Genomic DNA, 19774 nt, shown 5'->3' with positions numbered 1-19774 from the left:
GTCATTATTAATATACCAGTAATTAGGGGAATAAAGGTGTATGCTTCATAACGCTGGCTTAATACAATTCTCTATACCTAATAAGACCCCAGGTCCCTTTAAAATACAATTATTTTAACATATTATACCTTTTGTTACTACTACTAACAAGGAAAAATTCCAAAGATATAGCATTTTACAGCAAATACTTAAATTTTTTAAGTCTTTAATAAAAATGATTTGGTCAAATAAAAGGAGTCATGTGTTGTTTTAGAAATAATCTGACCCATAAGCAGTTCCCAAATCAAACTGATTGATATGAGAGAAAAGCTCGATTAAAATGCATGCAATTGACAGAATCAAATCATAAACACTTACCTACAAATATTACACACCATCTTCTTGCTCTACTGTAGGAGAGGAGGTGATTTCTCAGGCACCACTGTGTGGTACTGCTTGGCAAATGCTACTGACTTTTTTTATGGTGACAACTGTGTACACAAATCCTAAAAGTACCAGTTCTGTTTAAAGCCTTTCCCCACAAAGCAATGCTGGTAAAGAACCATTTCTATCAAATGCTTTGCAGTGTTTAACAAGAGAACTGAGGCCATAATTTAATGAAAATTATCTAGAATCCCTCAGGTTAGTGTTGGAATAGTTATAGAGTCAGATTCCTCCCTGCACTATTTCTTTTATATTAGTGCATTTCCTTTGCTTCAGTATCAGGTATACCACAATAAAATGCTTCCAGAACAGTGAAGAATATGGCTGTTAATATCATTGCATCAAACCTCTCAGTATCATAAGCTCATCTAGTATGAGAACAATATCTCACAGAAAATCTTCTATAAGAGACTCTGGGGACTTTATCCCTGCAGGTACACAACACAACCCCAAGTGCAAAACACCATTAATTTCTATAGGGTTCTCCAGCTGTTTAGGGAATGCAGTAGACTCAGCACAGCAACTTGCAAGGTAGGTTATCAGGAACCAAAATTTCAAAACAAAAAGGCTTTCAAAACAAATGTATACACCACAACCTGTGATGGCTGGGTTCACACCTGATTCCTTGCTCTCTGCAGTGGTATTTTATCTTCACTTATTTCATGGCCTATCAGCACTGATTTCTGTATGTGCGCTCCAAACTATCAAGGCTCTTGAAACAAATGAGGAAATGAAAACCAGCATGAGAAGGAGCTCTAGCTCCATGAAAAGATGAGTACAGCCAAATAAATGAAGAGTTCTGCATGTCACAGGAAGATATGCTTTGCCAAGATCAGAATGAAACCCCACAATACTGATGTGGGGAAAATCACACACCATTAGGCATGAATTAGTAACTGACACACATGACCTTCTTCACAGTAACAGTTTTACAACCATTTGCATGGCATGTTATTCCCTGATCTCCAGTCAAAATATTTACCAGCTGGTAAAGCACAGCAAATAAGGCTGCTGTTTGTAAGCTCTTATTTTTAATGTACAAGATCCAGCTTACACAGCACATATTTTCTAAACTGTTCAATACCTTAACGTTATCTCCCCAGCCCACAGAAGGCCACAAAGAGCCTTAAAACAGGAAACTCCCCTCTTTCACAGGGTTTTCTCTTTTTTCAACTGTCTGATGTGTGTGACAGGGTCTATTTCAGTTCCTGATGGCATTATCATCACTTTGCTGCATTACCATAAAGCCCAGGAAATAAGCTATTACCCACCACACTCCTCCCAAACGTTATCACAGACAATCATGTGCTCACAAAACAGCATTAACTGTGAGAATTAGAGTCCATTTAAACTGCAGCTGTTCCTTCATTCCTAAATAGGTTCTTAGATCAAAACTTCTCCCTGACTGGTCTCATTACTGAATGTTCATTTCAACTGGAAGAAGAAAAAAATCACTTAAAAAAATTTTATGTTTTACAGATAACATTCCTTCCCTGTAATATGACAACCAGGTAAGTAACATTAAAATGAAGAATTTTTCAAAAAATACAGTGGATGTTTTAGCTTTCAGATTTGTGAGTTGAAATTTTGCCTTCAAATCGTCTCTGGCGAAAGAAACGAACCTGTAATTTTGGTTTTCTATTTCTAGTTTCTCTTATGTTCAGAATCAATCTCAAGCTTCAATTATTTAAGGGGAAAATGTTCTATTTATTTTTAACGACAATACTAACTCTGCATCTGCTGTTAAATGCAAAACTTAGATCCTAGATTTAATATACGTGCCGGTGTTCTTTTCAGCTAAAAACCCTTGCCCTAGAAAGGCCCAAACCACCACAACCCTATATTCTGCTATTATCAAAAAAACCCACCGATTATTATGTTCCATTTCCCATTGCATTTCTTTGTCTCTTTGTTACCATCCATTGGAAAGGCTTCAATTTGCAGAGGAAAAACACTTTCAAATCTAAACTGAAAAATCTAAATGTCAGGAAAATGCACAATGTCTCTTTAAGAGTCAACAGTAAATTAACTTGCCCGTAACAGTGCAATAATTAGTAGTTAGTAGCTTATTAAATGGATGGCAAAGGCCAAGCTGCCATCTGGGATCTCCAGTTTCTTGTGATTGTTATTATGTCAAGATGTGCAACTTGCATTAGCTTTCATGTCACTGTGCTTGCCCTTACTTTACATGGAAATTTTAATGAAACATACAGCACTTTAAAAATCAGACATCCATCAAAAGTGCTATTAGCCTGCCTTTTACAAAGCACGTGGCCTGTTTTGCTACCTCTGCATCTCTACATACCACTGAATGCTTCAAATTAAAAAAGAGAGCGGTGGAGGAGGGGGAGGGAAGAAAGTCTTTCAATTATATCAATTAAATACTCTCTCTGGGTAGAGAGAAACCTGAGCTTCATTGAAAACAGAAGACTACAATACAGCCTAAGACGACAATATTTTAGCTCCTGTTTACAAACAACACAAACCACAATGCCTTTAACTCTCACAGGAATCATTCTTCTTAATAAAAATGAAAGCCAGCAAAGAATCAGCTGCTTATTCACACATCATAAAGACAGTTTTAAAACAAGGCAGAAAGAAAACATCTAAGAAAAAATAATTACCTATAAACTACAAAATATTTAAAGCATTATTTAATATCGTATGCATACACAATATTTGTAAACTCACATGCTCATAAGCACAAAAATAATTTACCAGAACTGTCCTATTATGTTTGTGTTCATCAATGTATTACAAAGAGATATAAAAAGAAGACGACACCTATTCCTTTGCATCATTCCCCAAAATTTAGAAATGTCATCACCACAGATGACACAAGAACGACAGAAATATAAAGAAATAGGACGAATGCCTCACAGAAATGCCACCCAGTACCTTACATTTGAAATCATCAACTGCCAATCACCTCTAATTAGACTTCAACAAATTACATTAAAATATTTCTTTTTTTCCCTAAAGAAAATATGAAACCAGCAGCAAAAATTCACTTACAAAAAAAAATTCCAGAAGAATAACATCTTCATGCAAGGGGCTTTGATTCTATTCACAGAGGTTTTGCATATTTGGTATTTGTTAATCATAAAACAAAATGCTTGATTTTTTAAAGTAGTCATTAAGAGTAACATTAGAATTTAAAGTCACCATCCTTATAATAATGCAGGATATTTTCCTCACCAAACAAACCCACTACCACACATATTTTAGAGTCCTTTCATTAATACTTGTAATTATAGAAACCAAAACCATACAATATTCACATTTAAAATCCAAATATTAAGATACTTTACAGGGCAAAGCAGAGCGTAAAAACCACTGCCAAGGCTGGCAAGACAAATGTAGTGTTGTTTTTCGCCTTGTATAATTAGACATTTAGAGAGCACTAATGATTTAATTTGTTACTGATGTTTCACTTCAACATTTGCATAAACTCTTGGCCATTCAGTTGGACTTATTCACATACAACCATAGAACCATTTAGATTGGAAAAGACATTTAAGGTCATCAAGTCCAACCTCCAGCTCTGCCAAGTCCATCACTAAACTGTGTCCATGAGCAGCCCCCCTACACATCTTTTAAACATCTCCAGGACTGGCAAGTCGACCACTGCCCTGGGCAGCCTGCTCCCATGTTTGACAACTCTTTCCATAAAGAAATTTTTACTAATATGCCATCTACATCCATCCCTGGTGCAACCTGAGGCCATTTCCCTTCATTCTATCTCTTGTTACTGGGACAAAGAGGCTGACCCCAACCTTCCTAAGCTCACCTTTCAGCTAGTTGTAGGGGACAATGAGTTCTCCCCTGTATCTTTTTTTTCCCCCAGATTAAACACCCTCAGCTGCTCCTCATCAGATTGTGCTCCAAAGCCTCACCAGCTCGGTTGCTCTTCTCTGCAGCTCAACACCTCAATGTCTTTCTTGTAATGAGGAGCCCAGAACAGGACACAGCACCCAAAGTGCAGCCTCACCAAGTACACGGGACAACACTGCCCTGGGTCCTGCTGGCTACACTATTTCTGAAGCAAGCCAATACAAATCCTAATGGCATTACTGGTGAAAAAGAAATTGAAAATATCTTCCTGATCAGTAAGGTCCAGTCATTTCCTTCTATTCAAGCCCACAAACAGTATTTCGTTTTTCCTCTGCCATTACCTTCAGGTCAATATTATTGACCTCAGTGAAATAAGAACCTCATTCTTTGAGAGCAGTGCTAAACCTTCCAAGACTTAAAAGACCTACTTCAGTTAAGAGCAGGTAGGACCAAAGCAGGTAATCTGATTTTGCAATGCTGGTTATTAAACAGCACAATTGGCAGTAGCCTTGGGTCCACACAAGATGCATTTTAAAAGATCCCACTCTTTCACTTCTCTCTGACAATTAAGAAAAAACCTACTTCATACTGAAAATGAGAAGGCAGCTGTGTAGTTCACACCAAGCAGAACTGCTGATGGAAGGGAGGAAGGAGCCACATGCCTTGGAGAAGAACCAGCAGTCTGCAGACTGCACAGGTGCTACAGGGTGTCCCATGCACACCCAGAAATCAGCCTCACTGGTTGTTCTTTGTGTCAGAGAGGGCATCTTCAGTTCTTTGGGTTCTTGGCCCACTGGAGCCAGTGTGAATTTTGCTATTGCCTTCAAGAAGACAAAGAAATTAATTCACTGAAAGTAGCAGATTCCCACCAAGAACACAGACAATTTTCATAGGGGAAAAGAGCCTCAGTAGAAGTCAGATCCAAACCAAGAGTGATGGTGGAAGGTAACAAAATGGCAAATAATAATTTTCTTAATGATGAATTTCAAGAGAACAAATTATATGAAAGAAGGCGATAACACATGAACTCCAGTAGCAAATTAAAGCTGGATATTTATTTATTATGGAATTTATTCCTTTAATATCATTTACTTGTGGGGAAGCATTAGGGAAGTAAACTTATTATAATTGTTCCTTAATTGCCAGTATCTTGGCAATTCTTGCCAATCTAAAAAGAAGTCCTTGCTCATCACTTATTTACCTCACCTCCATGACCAGTTCTGTACGTCAAATAAGAACTCAATGCATTTAACCTGAAACCTCAGTTCAGGTTAAAATGCAAGTGATATCCAGGTGCTTGTCTGTATCCCAACTACTCCAGCCATTATCCCAGGACACCTACATTTCATCTTCTTCCATTTTCCAGGAACGTGTAAAAAAAAAAAAAAATTAAAATCTCCTGAACAGTTTAAAAAGGATAGATGCAGAGAAAGCCTATTTACTGTAGTGGAAACAACTAATCAAACACTTGCTTTAAATGATGAATGCAAGGTCACAGACCGCTATATGCTGTGAAGTTCTATGAAATGAAATACATCATATCTTTTGGCTACATACATGACATGAGACACAGTGGTTGCCAGTTTCTACTAGAAACTACAAGAATGCCAAAAAATATGAATCTTCCATGCAAGCACTAAAGGCATCTGGTACCACTTTCTCTGTGAGCTGGAGGCCACGTGTGGGTTCAAAATCACAGCTTGAGCCCTCTGAAAGCAATGCCATTTTCCACACTGACTGATGGTTCTCTGACAAAGTCACTTGCTATAACTAGAGTTAAAACTACACATAGCTGGGAAGTGAAATTATATTGTCACTCAATGACACAATAAATTAAGTTTCAGTACCTATGAATTAATTGTGGATTATATGTTATAATCCTCATGCCTACCAGCTCCGTTAAGAGATTTGCCTTGGAGAAGACTTTCAGCTTAGTTCTACACAGGCTGGCCTGAAGCATAAGTGCCACCTAAGAAAAGAATATGAACTAACATCACACAAGATTTGCCCTGATCTACACTGACCCTTAAACCACACTAAGCCATATATCAGCTAACTGAATTAGTGGCAGCTGTGTTGAGGCACAGTAACATTTTATATGGTCTGCCTAGAGCTTCAGGTTCTCGTTTTCTTTACAGTGTATATATGTGATTATTATGTTCTGATGTTCACCTCTTACTGAGAAGATAGCTCTGAGTACAGCTTAGGTATTACCCTCCATCACCCAAGTTTGGAGAGAATAGACAAACTATGAAATTAATTATTGGAATATTTTTCCAACCTCAAAATAGAACAAATAATATTGATTACATAATGTACTCCATCACAGAGAATTCAACAATACAATATTGTTAGAAGAAAGCTGGAAAAAGGAATCGTATAAATTAAGGTGTTTAATATGGGTTTGTGCTCCACAAAATTCAGATATTACAGTAATAGTAATTATTGAGCAGAGACTGCTTGTGCACCTCAAAGGCAAGTTATTATGAACAAATCCTTTGAGCTCATATCCCTTCCAAATTCATAGCTGCACAACTAGTCATTTCATTCCCCAGTGTCTTACTGGCATGGACAAAAGCAACATCAACATGTTCAAATCATGCTAATAAGTATATCAGATTTTTCAGCAGTGTATTCATTGGAACGGAGTAAGCCTCAGCATAACAAAACCTTTAAATCTTTCTCATTGGAAAATAGGACCAAACCCAAGATTTTTCTCAAGCCATGTTTATAACTTATCAATCAAGCTTCACTTTTCCTTCCAGTCCAGCTGAAGACCCATAGCAAGTTTGCAGCATTTTGCCTTTTTGGCAGTTTTGATAAGGGATGGATGACTGCCCTCAGCACACCTAAGATAGGTGTGAACTGCTGAAGACCAAGTTGGAGCCCCAGAGCAGACTAGCATGCCCTGTGCTTTACTGGGCTGCAAAGGAAATGGACCTCTCTGTTCAGCACTGCTGATTACTTCTGCTTCCCCTGCAGCTTTTTTGCAACTCAATTTCTCTTTGAAAAACACCTTCGCACTAACAGGAATGATGGGAAGCAGAGCCAGGGGAAGAAACAATAGCTCAAAAAGCCTCCATTGTTGAAGGGTACTGGACAAGCCCAGGTTCTGCTGCCACTAACACCAGCAGAAAAACAAGAAGCAGTGGCAACACTGTAGAGCAAGTGTCAGCAGGATGAGCTCACTGGCCTATGGCTCTATCCTTGACTGAACTGACAAACACTTTGCACTCCAGCATCACCAACTACAGGTGGCCTGACACGGCACAGCCCATATTTATTGTGAACAGGGAGAAAATAAAATCTCTTAGGAAGGCCTCAAAGCATTAATCTTAATAAATATTTCCTCCATAACTCAATACAAAAGATTGTTAAGAGACTTTTAAAAATAAAAGCATTAGGTTCCAATATGAAACGCATTCATAAAAATACACTTTGCCCATCAACAAACATTTTACAAGCAATGAAGTCTTAGAAAGAATGTGATCTCTACCTTTACTTCTACCTACAGAGAGGAAGGTGTGCATCCAGTTAAGAGGAGGAGCAAGAGAGGTGTCCACCACGGAGGAGGCAAAAGAGAAGAGAAGGAGGAAGCATAAAAAACCAGAAAAATACATCACTGGCCATACTTAGAAAAACAAGGAAACAAGTATATTTATCTAGCAGCCAAACTCCACAAAATAAAATGTCAAGGGAAAAACAAGAGACACACCACAACTAAAGCACAAAGCAAAGCTTAAACCACTGACAGTACAATCAGCAGCTGCCTGGTTAAGCTTTAATTTGATTTTCTACTGAGAAATGCAAACTGCTCATGCAATACCACGCCACTGATACGCCTCAATCCACGTCAAATTCAAAACAGCAAAGGCAACAACAGACTAGGACAGGAAAAAAATGAATCTCATGGTAATATATTTGCTAAACACATCTCACCTACCAGAGCTAATATATTTGTATATAATGTTGACATTGCATATTTACTCACACATATACATTTACATATTTTATATCCATCATATTTTTATAGACAGTAAATATTTATCAAAAGGTGATATCTGTGAGTTTGTTGGCAAGAAAAGAGAAGCCACTGTTCCCTGATGTGTTACAGATAAACAAGGGTGGCTGAAGTTGCCAGAAGCCAATAGTTTTCACATTTTTTGCCAGACAAGGGAGTATAGAAAGTGCTGATGACTGGCCTGAATAGGTCATGCAAGTCTTCATGAGCCAGCTGGGTTGCAACTTGTAATTTAAATGTCCAAGTGCAACTGTTTACATAATCCAGTGCTAAATCACAGACTACTACAAAGACATGTTCAGTGTTTTTGAGAATGAAAGTGGCCATCAACTGTTCTGATCACTTTCCAACATGCCTTCCTCTGCCAAAACAGCTTGCCATACTCAACTGCATGCTGAGCAACTAGGACATGCTGAAGCAACCTGTGTGCTGGATAAACCTTCAATAAGCACAGCCTCTGAGCCATGAGCCCAGTTGAACAGTAAGTGGGCACCCAGAAGGAGCTCACTGCTTTCTGGAGGTTACTCAGATGCTCCACATGCCAAACACCATGGTGTTGACATACAACTATAAAGAGCCTGATTTTCCTACCACACAGGGATGTTAGGCAGTGTAGAAACTGATAAGTAAGCCCCTACTTCACTTCTGGTTGTTACCTAACCTTTCATGACCTCAGAGCAGACATCCGTCTTGAAGAATAGAATAAAAACTGATTATGTCTAAGTCTTTCTACATTTCACTGAGATACATAGAAATTACATCTGTTTTACTCAAGCACCTAATTAATCTTTAGCATACAGTGGCACTGTGCACTATCTTATTCCTTGGACTGTCTATCCTCAGATACCTGTTTACTTAATGCCAAAAAGCTTTTGCATACATCTAGTCTAGGAAAGCCTCATCAGAGTCAAAACTTAGATTTTCTTCCCGTAGGGCAAACACTTGGTCTGGTCTTCCTAGTGTACCACTTGCACACACCTGGCTTTAAGTCTTCAGTCATTTCATTCCTGCATTTACAAGACTAGAAGGCACCAGGAGTGCTGCCAACTCCTGTGCACGCATGTCAGTAAGACACTGGCACTGGCGGAGGCAAACAGAACCACAATTCTCCTCACTTTACCTGTTCTCACCAGCATCTTACTCCACACCCTCACAGTGCAAAATGGGACTAATTATCCCATCCTATCACAGAGAATAGATCCGTATCTCTGTGCAGACTGAAATATTAAAATGTGACCTCTGATCTGGGCCTAGATCCCATTTGTAGCTCAGTATGGGGTTAGCCCTGTTGTTTTTCTCAACCATGTTGCTCTGTGTGCGTTTGAGTATTTTAAATTGCAGACATAGGACTTACAGGCCATTATATGCAAATTTCCTCAGGATTCATAATGAGTTAGGATCATGCCACAAGGGTTATTAACATATTTTTTGTAATAATTGTTCTCTTAAAATAAAAACCACCATTGAGGTCTACATTTAGTAAGCAGAAGTGGGAGTCATTACAGCTGGCACAAGAAGAAAGAAATGGCAAGATAAAGTAGTTGGTGGGCTGCGTGGAAGAGGGATGCATACCTTTGTACTTTCCATGGAGCCATTTCATGCTCCCTCCTGGGCCACTGAGTCCCAGGCTGACAAGAAGCCTTGGCTCATGGGACACAGAGGCAAAAATGCAAATGGCTTGACTGGCACTCCATAAGCTTAGCCGATTATGTTATGCAAAGCCCAGCCCAGAAATGCAGCAGGGAAAAAGCCCCTTCATGATCAGTGACAGAAACAAAGAAAAAGTGGAAGGACTTACCTTGTTCACCCATCATCAGGTGTGAGAGGCCTGAGAGAGAGAGACAGAGAGAGGAAGTAAGAGAAAAAGAACAAAACTGGAAAAGAAGCAGTAATATCCATGCACACTGGTCACAGTCCAATACCTGTCAGGGTTGGAGCTCACATACTTGAACTAGACCAAGTATGGTTGCAGCACACAGGGCACAAACATTTGCAGGCACTGCTTCCCACACTTTGCAGGAAAGCATCTGTCACTGGTAGAAAAATCCTGCTGCTCACTGCAGAATTGTGTCTGAGGTTCAGCACATCCCTGGGGGTGTGACTCCAGGGGCACTGCACACCACTGTACCTAAATGGGCTATGGAAGCCAAGGTCTGCAATGACAGCCTGCAGCGAGCTGTTGTTCCTCTGGAGAGATACAGAAATAACTTCTCCTCAGCTAAATACTTTAAATTCAAGATTGCAGTGGTCAGTAAAAGGGAGGCCATAATCACACCACACCTGCTTCGAATGAATCCTCTGGTCTAAACACATACACAAAGCTATCATTATTGAACACGTGGCTTCATCATGAATTTTTAGGAGTCTATCAACACTGCTCACACTTACTAATTAGACACCAGTACACCAGACATAGCAAGGACTAAAAAACCCACCTGTAACCTATTAAAATACACCTCCACACCCTTTCCGGGAAGAACTGTCGATTCAGTTTCCAAGGGCAGTGGGCTACTTTATAGCTCTATAGCTAAAGCTACTCTTCAGTTTCATAATTAAAGGTAAAGCCAGAAGGCAGCACAGTTCCCCTCACCAGAGACAGTCATTGCCAGCTCTGCAGATGAGGCTGTAGTGTTTACTTGGGCTGCTCTACTCTCTGATAATTCTTTCTGGCACAAACCTTGTTTATTTCAATCAAATTCTACGTCTAGGCCAATTTTCAAATAGGTTTACTGTACTGTATTGATACAAATACTCACTTTCTCTTTAGATATTTGTGTATATATATCCATGCCCAATACATTAAGCATGAAGTGACCCATTAATCAATTTCATGACACAAGACATCACAGAACTAACATAACAAAAATCAAGTCCTACACACTCAAGCCATGAGGGACCCCTTTCATACTTGGTTCCCTGACCAACTTCCCTTAGCTTGATTCCATCTCACATCTCCTACCTCTAATAGGCCTTCAATGCACACACACACCACACACCCCATATTTTAAGTCAGTTTTTTAATCAAACAGGGCTGTGACTTTTTAATTTCACGGAGGCTGAGAGGTCAAATGAATTTATTAGAATGAGAATTTTCAACATGCAGCATGCTGAGTTTGAATTTGTTTATTCCTTTCTCTTTTATGGTTTTCATTTGCGTTGGCTGAAGAAATCTAAAATCCAGATCATCCTAAGAATATGTTCACCCACAGAGAACTTCAAGCCAGATAAGGGGATTAATAATTGTACAGTCTAAGGAATGCAAATACCGTAATGTTCTTGAAGATTATTGTGGATTTAGAAAAATAATCAGAAACATAACATAGGTTTAGATTCTTTTAGGTCTTTTAGCTATAAATAAACCTAGCAGATTTGATACTGCAGGACACTTCTGGTTTAAATTACAAAATATAATTCAGTGAATAACTCGCTCTGCTAAAAGAGTGGGTTGAATTTTTGTCTCTATTTATGGCTACTGACCCCATCATTCTTGACAGGCAAATCTTAGGTCTGATCAAATGGACACTTGAAAGTCACCGTAAAAGGCAGGAAGACAAAAGTATAATTGTTAGGACCTATAATGCACAGAATCCCTGTACCAATGCCAAAAAAAGTGAAAAGGCTAGAAGGTGTCAGTATGACATGCAGCAGAAGCTGGCTGAATAGGGAGGGGACATCAGATCCAAAGTGGAGATGGGGATCCTGAGGCCTTGTACACTGTGGGAAAGGAAAGTCACACCTAAGAGGCCCAGCATCAACAGGTGCAGCTACTGGGGATGGCAGGGGTTTGCCCACTTGGACACAAAGATAAGCCCCCAGAGAAGGTTCAAAGCAAGATTCTACATTAAACACCATAAATCACACCAGAAAAAAATCCATTCTCTCTCCACCAGCCACAGAGGAGCTTTAAAAATCTCAAAAGGTCAGGAAAGTCAACACACCCCATTTTGTCCTTATCCCCAGGGCCAGTGCCATGTGCCCTATCTACCAGGCACATCAGCCAGATGCATCCCCACAAGCCCTTTGCCAGAGCTGAGGAGTGAGCACACCCCCAAAGAAACGTAATGTTGTGGCCCGTGATTTGGCCTTGGTTCAAATACCTGTCAAAGAAAGTATCCCTAAGAAATATTCTGGCACTTTCTGCTTCTTCACAGATTTGAAACACCACAGCAGCCATGGTACTGGTAACGTATGTATCTCGATCTTCTAGTCCCAACTTGACAATGAAAGCAGGGAGATTAATGAAAAATAATGCCCTCCCACCCTCAATGCTATTTTTCCTTTTTTAAAATAGAAAGAAAAAGGAGGGTGGACTTGGAGACAGCACAAAAAACCAATATTGTATTAGAAGTTGCCCATAAACAGAGACTCTTCTTTTAACAAAGAGAACACCAACATAATTCCAGATTCATTATTAGATAAAAATAATAATATAAATAATGAAATAAAATATCAGCTTTTCTCATCAGAAAATATTCCTGCCTTGCATTTTAAAGAGTGAAAATGAGTGTATTTATCTCCAAGAAAATGCCATTAACAACTAAAACCTTCAACCATTGAGATATAAAATCCGTGACATTTGCAACACATGTAACAAAGGCCTCAAATCAGTCAGAGTAAAATCAACATGGGAAATGTGAACTGAAATAGTTGTCTCACCTTTACATCAGTTTCAAGACATGACAAGATACTAAAACAATTTTCAAATCATAAAAGTCAAAAGCACCTTGAGGTGGAAAGCGGTAACACTTGCTATTGGACTGTAAGAAACTATTATGGCATCCAACAAACCAATGCAAGAGCTGGACAAATTGTTCAGACCTGCAAGCTAGACCAGATTCTTCCAGATCAATGGGGACACATATTACCATGCTATTTGGGCAGCAGTCATAAGACAAGCAAATTTTTTAGCAGACTCAGGATACAAATGAACTCATTAGGCCCCAAAGCACATTATTCAATATTCTACTATTAGAATGTTTGTGCTAATAGCCATCCCATTTAAGAAGAATCCTATAAGAAAATCTGATTTTCCACCTAAACCCAGGTGAAACATATGTTCCTTTGAATCCTGGATTTTTTCAACAAGAAACTTAGATTATAGCTTCAGCTATAAGGAAACCCAACCAGTGCAGGGCTAGGAAAAGGCTGATAATCTGCATGAGCTCTAGTAGCCAAGGGGTTTCATGCTTTTTCTAAACCAATCTAGTCATCCTTATAATAATTTACTGGCTGGACAGAACTGCTGCCCAACAAAAATGGTGTGTAGCAAGTAGTCTGGAAAAGGTTTAGGAAAACCTCAGAATAAATGGCTCATCTGCCTGTAAAGAAATTTTATATCCAAGTCAAGAATACGGTGACTTTCTATTCCTGAACTTCAAACATGAGTGACAGTAAGGACAAGTGCATTGCTTCAGAAGGAAACTCTCAACAGGTTTTTTAGATAAACATCTGCTTGTAGTCAGCCTCTCAAGGCCCAGCTTCTTTGAACATTCAGCAGTAATGTGAAGAGAAAGCAGTCTGTTTCTTCAGAACATCAGTTCGTTATTAAAATAATATGTCCATTGCTGAGGGCAGACAGACCCAAACTCTGCTCTCTGGCCATGATTTATGCCTGCCACAACTAACTTTTCCTATTTAGGTCTGGTAGGGTTTGTTTTTTTTTTAATATTTCTTTAACCTACTACCCAATCAGTATTATTTTCTTAAAGTTTAAAATTAAGCTGTCTTGATCTCAAAGAAACATTTCAAACTACTTTAAAAAAAATTTGTAAACCATCTGCTTTCTATATCAAAATAGTAAAATTAAGTGGCTCTAATTGTACAAAGTACCAAGGGCTAACATTGGATTCTTATGAAGCCAGAAGGACATTTTTAAAAGTAGCTTCAGAGCACAGTGATATGAAAGAGCAATATAGTTAAACAGCAGTCCTCATCTTTAAGGGTTTGCTAGGGGCAATTTTCAGTGTGGAGGAGAAAATATGGGAAACATTGGAAACAGTTTGAATCCTGCTCCCTCCTGCCCCATTACTACTTAGCACTTAAATTGGAAAATAAAGCTACAAAACATAAGGTGAGGATAGCACAAAACACAGCTGAGAGTGACAAGCCATTGCAGCAACAAAGGAAGATAGACTCGTTCATCCAGTTAATTATACCTTGTCCTGTGCTACTGGGCCCATGATCTGGGGGTGTGCACGTGTGCGTGGGTGTGCACGCACCGCTGAATTGCTCTGTTATGGCAGGCAGCCTCAGTATTTCCCTTTTAATGATGCTACCAAATGATTAGCCCAAAAGCTCTTAATGAGTGGGAGAAGAGACTGCCAGGCAGCAGCAGCAACCCAGATCTCCCCTGGGGCAAGTTTGCCCAGAGAGGGTCTTTTTTCAGGGTATCAGGCTGCATGACCCATTCAGACAATAGCAGGACCAGCTGCAATGTATGTCTGAGATAGAACATCAAACCCTCCAGTCCAGGATATGCACAAAATCCTTTATGGCAAAGTTGAAGAAAGAAATCATGCAAACCACGGACTCTTCCAGAAATAAAATTACATCCACTATACAGAAGAGCACTCAGATGAGTACTAGAGTCTGTTGTTTTCACCTCCTTTCCAGATACCCTAAAACTAGCAGTTCCTTAAGAAATAGGCTTTTCTCTACTCTGAGCCTCATACCCCAGCTCTGTTGACAGTTCCCTTTTCTGTTAGTGAAGAGAGTTGACAAGATCTTTGTCTTCCATGTGGTCTTCATAAAATGGGTATCTTGAGCTTCTCAAAAATCAAAAGTCCAAGGCAAATTCCGTAAGAACCCACAGGTACCAAAAAAGAGGACATTCCAGCAGGGCTAAATGATGGGATTCAGAAGAAGCAGCAAAACCCTTGTCTTGAGAGATGTGAAGAATGGATAAAGAAGCAAAATCATTCTGCAGCCTAGTTCAGACCTTGTACCTGCTAGACAGGCCAGCTCTACCAAGAGGGTAACCTGATTTCTTGGCTGCTGGTGTACATGGGGCTTTTTCCTTCTAAGCCAGCAAAGCAGCAGCACAGGCTGGGGAAGTCAGTTGTGTTTGATTCAACCATGACATGCACGACAGCCAAGGGGCTGCTCTCAGGCCCCAGCAGCGAGCCCAGCCGGGAGTGCAGTTTTGTTATTGTAGCCGCAGGCCCACTTCCAATCCAATTACACACAACAGCTGTGCTAGCTCCTCTTTCCCATCCCCTTTTCTCCCTCTGCTATGTAATTCCAGGATAGGTTTTGTCACTATCAGGGGCAGTGAGCCAGGTTGAATGGCATCTACTTTGAGTGATCAAAGGAATAAGAACATGAGATAGAAACCGAAGAGAAAGTATGGTTTTTTTCACTATTGCTTCCATAGACGTTGGGGTAAACAACTTTCTCCTTTCACTCCCAGCAGAAACTGGGAGTTTTCTGTCTTCTGACATTGTGTGGCATTCTCCTGTAAGTATTTGCATAGGAACAGCTACAAGCATGCGGTGTTTGAAAACAAACATGCAAGTGTTCACAAAGATGGCCACATGCACAAGAGAATGTGAGATTGTATGTGCAAGACCTGAGAGTGACTGCATTTCATCCTATCCACAAAATGTGTATCACTGCAAATCAGAGCACCTGATCAAGTAGGTGCAAAAGTTGGGAAAATAACTGGTAGACATGGAATACAATTCTTTGGCTTAGAAAAGATATCTCTGACAATATATATGATTGAGCTAAAACCCCAATTGGGACGGAGCAGGTGAACAGGAAATGTATTTTTCTTTATTTGTGGGAAACAAAAAATAGGAGTCACTGAATGAAATTCTCAAGTAACAGATGTAGAAGCAACTGAAATAAAGTATGTTCCATATTTCAATGATTAAACAATGGGACTTGTTATTACAGGATACAGTGGAGTTAAAAAATACAAGTGGATTAAGAAAAACAAAGACTGGATATATCCAGAAAAAATATGCCCGTCAATGACTGTAGAACACAATCTGGATGCAACACCAGGTCAGAAAGTCCTTAAAACAGTAATTACCAGGAAACACCAATGTATTGAGACAAGACCTATTCTATCATAGCTTCTTAAACTTCCTCCAAAGCATCTACTTTCACAAAAGGCACTTCCAGGACAGATAAATTCTTGCTCTCACCCCAGTGATTACTACTGCCATATTTTTGCAAATGGGTTTGCATGCAACTAAAAACATTCACATTCCAGTGTAAGAAAATAACATTAGGGGATAGTACCTGTGCAAAGGGCATGCAAGAATCAAAATAATGGTGACACCTATGAAGAACCTAAGCTCATACATACTGGCTTCAAACTCCTAATGAGCAGCACTGACAATATGGCATAGACAGCATAGACTCTGACATATGGCATAGACTCTGACCTAGTACCTTCTGCAAACAGGAAACTTCAGATGAGCTGAAAACCATCATTTTCATGGCCCAAAAACAGAATTCTTCTTTAAGGAAGCAGAAGCCAGCATACAGGTACTGCTTAAATGACCCAATGACATGGAGTAAGGGACACCAACTATAACAGCAGACCTGAGATGAAAAAGGGAAAGAAGCACTTAAAGATGCCATTTGTAAGACTAAAGACCTGGATCAAAAATATGCTAATATGTTTATGCTTTCAATAATCTCAGCATCTTTATGAAGGACTTGTTCAGATAAACAAAGACTGTTTTTTCCTCTGGGAACTACCTAGTAATGTCTACTTGGTTTTGTCCATTCAGTTGCATGCAAACACTAGTCAGCAGTAAAATCATGACAGCCAAATATCCAGAACTTAATCTCTTGGGCTCCTCCCCATAAACATTTAAAAATCTCTCCCACAATAGGAATAAGCATGGTATGAATAGGAAAAGCACTGTTTAAACTGACACCCCCCTCCCCAGGTATCAGTAACAGCCTCCATAATATCAAGGAACCATATTTAGCTCTTCCTCCCACATATATTCTTCCAATTAAAAAAAAAAAAAAAATAAAAAAAAAAAAAGTGAGGAGTTTTCTCTTTGATCTATTGGTCTTTTTCCAACTACTTATCTTTCAGAATCTATACCACTGGTAAAGAATAGAAGGTGCAAAGAAAGAAACAGATACTGTGCAGAAGTGACAGAGGCATTCATTCTGGTCTGTGCTGCATGCTACTTGCCAGCCATAATATTCAGCCCCCGCAGTCAAACCAGGTTGTGAACGTGAGGTGAGGCTGTAGCTATAACCCCAAAGGGAAAACTTAAGTACTGAAAGAAGGTACTTCTCCTCTACTTGACACATCAAGTCCATGACCCAGCCAAGTGCAGACAGCAACAATCCCAACTCCAGGGCGCTGTTCAAAATATGGTGGTGTTGTTTTATAACTGAGGCATTCGATTTGCAGGAAAGGTGGGGTGACATCTGACAAACTTCTTTTACATGTGAAATGAGCCAGATGCAATCAAGTTGGCTCTTGAGAAGAGTATGGCAATGAGTCCCAGTTGTTGGGGTGCCCTTCTTCACAAGCAGAGACCTCACAGCCAGGAAAGACTTATACTACACATTTCTGTTTACTTGAAAAATATTTTTTTTTGCACCTTGGAGAAACTGAACCTGCAGAACCCTGTGGTGCCCACTGCTGCCAGCCCCAGCCTATTCACAGCTACCTCCTCTTAGTGGGGAATTAGTTTGAACCAGTCTATTCAACAATAATGAATACTTATTTAATCAATGGGCTCTTTACAACCCTTCTGCTGCCTGTGGGTAGTTACCACAAGCACATAAAATCCCTAATTTGTCTTTCAAACAGTAGATGGTTAAAGTAACCATTTTGATAGGGGCCTGAGGCTCTGTCCTTGCAATATAGATAGATGGATGACCAAATAGGTAGAAAGTGTCTGCATAGCTTGCCAGAAAGAGAAGTGTAGAGCCAAACCCCACTGGAGGTCCACGGCACTGCACAATCCCACAGCAGTGCCAGTGTACCCACGAGGGTGAGACAAGCAGAGGGATGAGACCACCCAGGAGTAAACACTGACAAAGTCTTGTAATGAGGTGTGGGTCAAACTGAAAATATACAGATGATTGAGAGAACACATGAAAAAGCATTCATATATCACTAGAAATCCACATGAGAAAACACACAGCAGTACTGAAAACAAGAAAATGTGTATGAGCAATGGGAAGAAGAAAAAATGCACACCTAAGCATATAAATCATGAGACTACAGGGCAATAGGGCAGAAGAGCACAATCAGAGAGCAGAAGAATGGACTGCTCCATGGTGCCCATACTAACAGCAGCAGAGTCCTGTACTGAGTGTGCCACCTCTGCCTGGGCTCCCACCAGTGATGCTATCAGCTCCTGTACACCAGGAGATGTCCCTAATATTATTTGAGGCAATGCTCATTACTGGCATAATATCGTGTGCCCTACTGGTAGAGCATAGCAAGGCCATGCTTTCCCAATTCACTCCTCCTCCTCCGCCACACACATCAACATCTTCAGGATGCTGTGGAGGGACTTGTAATTCGAAGCCTGTGGTGCATGTCCTGTCAGACCCTGCCAAGACATGAGGAAACAGGAGTTCCTGGACACCTCAGACTGGGGCAGAGCTGGTACAGCTTCAGCCTCATAGATAACTGAAAAGATTGCAGGTCAAATTTAACAGATCCTTTCTTCCCAAAGGGTGCCAGGTGACATTTGCCATTCGGCCACTTCCGTTCCCACTGCCGTCAGCTGAGATGCACACAGAATGCAAAAGTTCTCAGCAGAACAAAAAGGCAGCTGATGAGAGAAGCTGAAAGGCTAAATATGCCAAGAAAATACCCAAGTGATGGGCCCTCCCTGCACCACTCTGAAGTGATGCACAAGATCTGATTATCCAAGTGTAGAAAAGAAGCCAGTTGAACAGAGAACATATTCCAGATCCAGATAACTCATTCCACATTAGGTTTAGCAAAACTTATGCAGGAAGCTGAGAAGGAAAAAAGCTTTCACTTGCCCATTATCCCATTCCAGCCAGGGCAATGTAGGGTGCTTTCTTGGGCTCTTATTTCCATTTCATATAATGATAAAGCAGGTGGAACTGCCCAAGTGTGAAGTAAAAAATCATTTCTAAAGTTTCATTGGCAACAAAATGTGGACTAGAATAAAGTAGCCTAGCCCATCTAACACTTGTAGCTGAAGTTGGGGGACCCTGATCCTGTCAACGATGGGCAGCAATCTGAGGAAGGAGGTTTGGAGTTCTCTGTGGTAACATATGCTGTTGTGGAAGAACTGCACATATAAACAAGCATGTGAAACACACATTCATTTTTCCTTTTAAATCATTTGTGCCCTAGTGGGAATAAAATTTTGATACCTAAATAAGATCACATGTTCAGATTCAGCCAAAAATATACTCAGTGGTTTACAAAAATGTAAAATAAAACAACAACAAAAAACCCTTTTGTTAGTAGAACTGAAATTCAACATGTTATCAGTGGGAGTAGCAAATGGAGTAGACTGCAGT

General features: G+C 39.9%; 1 protein-coding gene across 4 annotated transcripts in view; it reads right to left on the bottom strand.

Annotated features, from left to right (window-relative positions):
- The window catches only part of NRXN3 (neurexin 3), a 914575-nt gene that overhangs the window by 861485 nt on the left and 33316 nt on the right, over positions 1-19774 (bottom strand). For 2 of the 4 annotated variants that reach the window (XM_041471885.1, XM_041471888.1), the window contains exons 3-4: positions 10077-10106; positions 7754-7765 (exon numbers count right to left, since the gene is read on the bottom strand). In XM_041471885.1, the coding sequence (XP_041327819.1) occupies positions 7754-7765; positions 10077-10106 (42 nt within the window). The remainder of the gene's footprint in view (positions 1-7753; positions 7766-10076; positions 10107-19774) is intronic. The other 2 variants (XM_041471886.1, XM_041471887.1) reach the window with 1 other exon arrangement.

This window comes from Pyrgilauda ruficollis, unplaced genomic scaffold (assembly GCF_017590135.1).
Source record: "Pyrgilauda ruficollis isolate IOZ18807 unplaced genomic scaffold, ASM1759013v1 scaffold28, whole genome shotgun sequence".
NCBI classification, from domain to species: domain Eukaryota; kingdom Metazoa; phylum Chordata; class Aves; order Passeriformes; family Passeridae; genus Pyrgilauda; species Pyrgilauda ruficollis.
The sequence above is the reverse complement of the archived record's forward strand: the minus strand, read 5'-3'. Positions and strand labels throughout refer to the sequence as shown.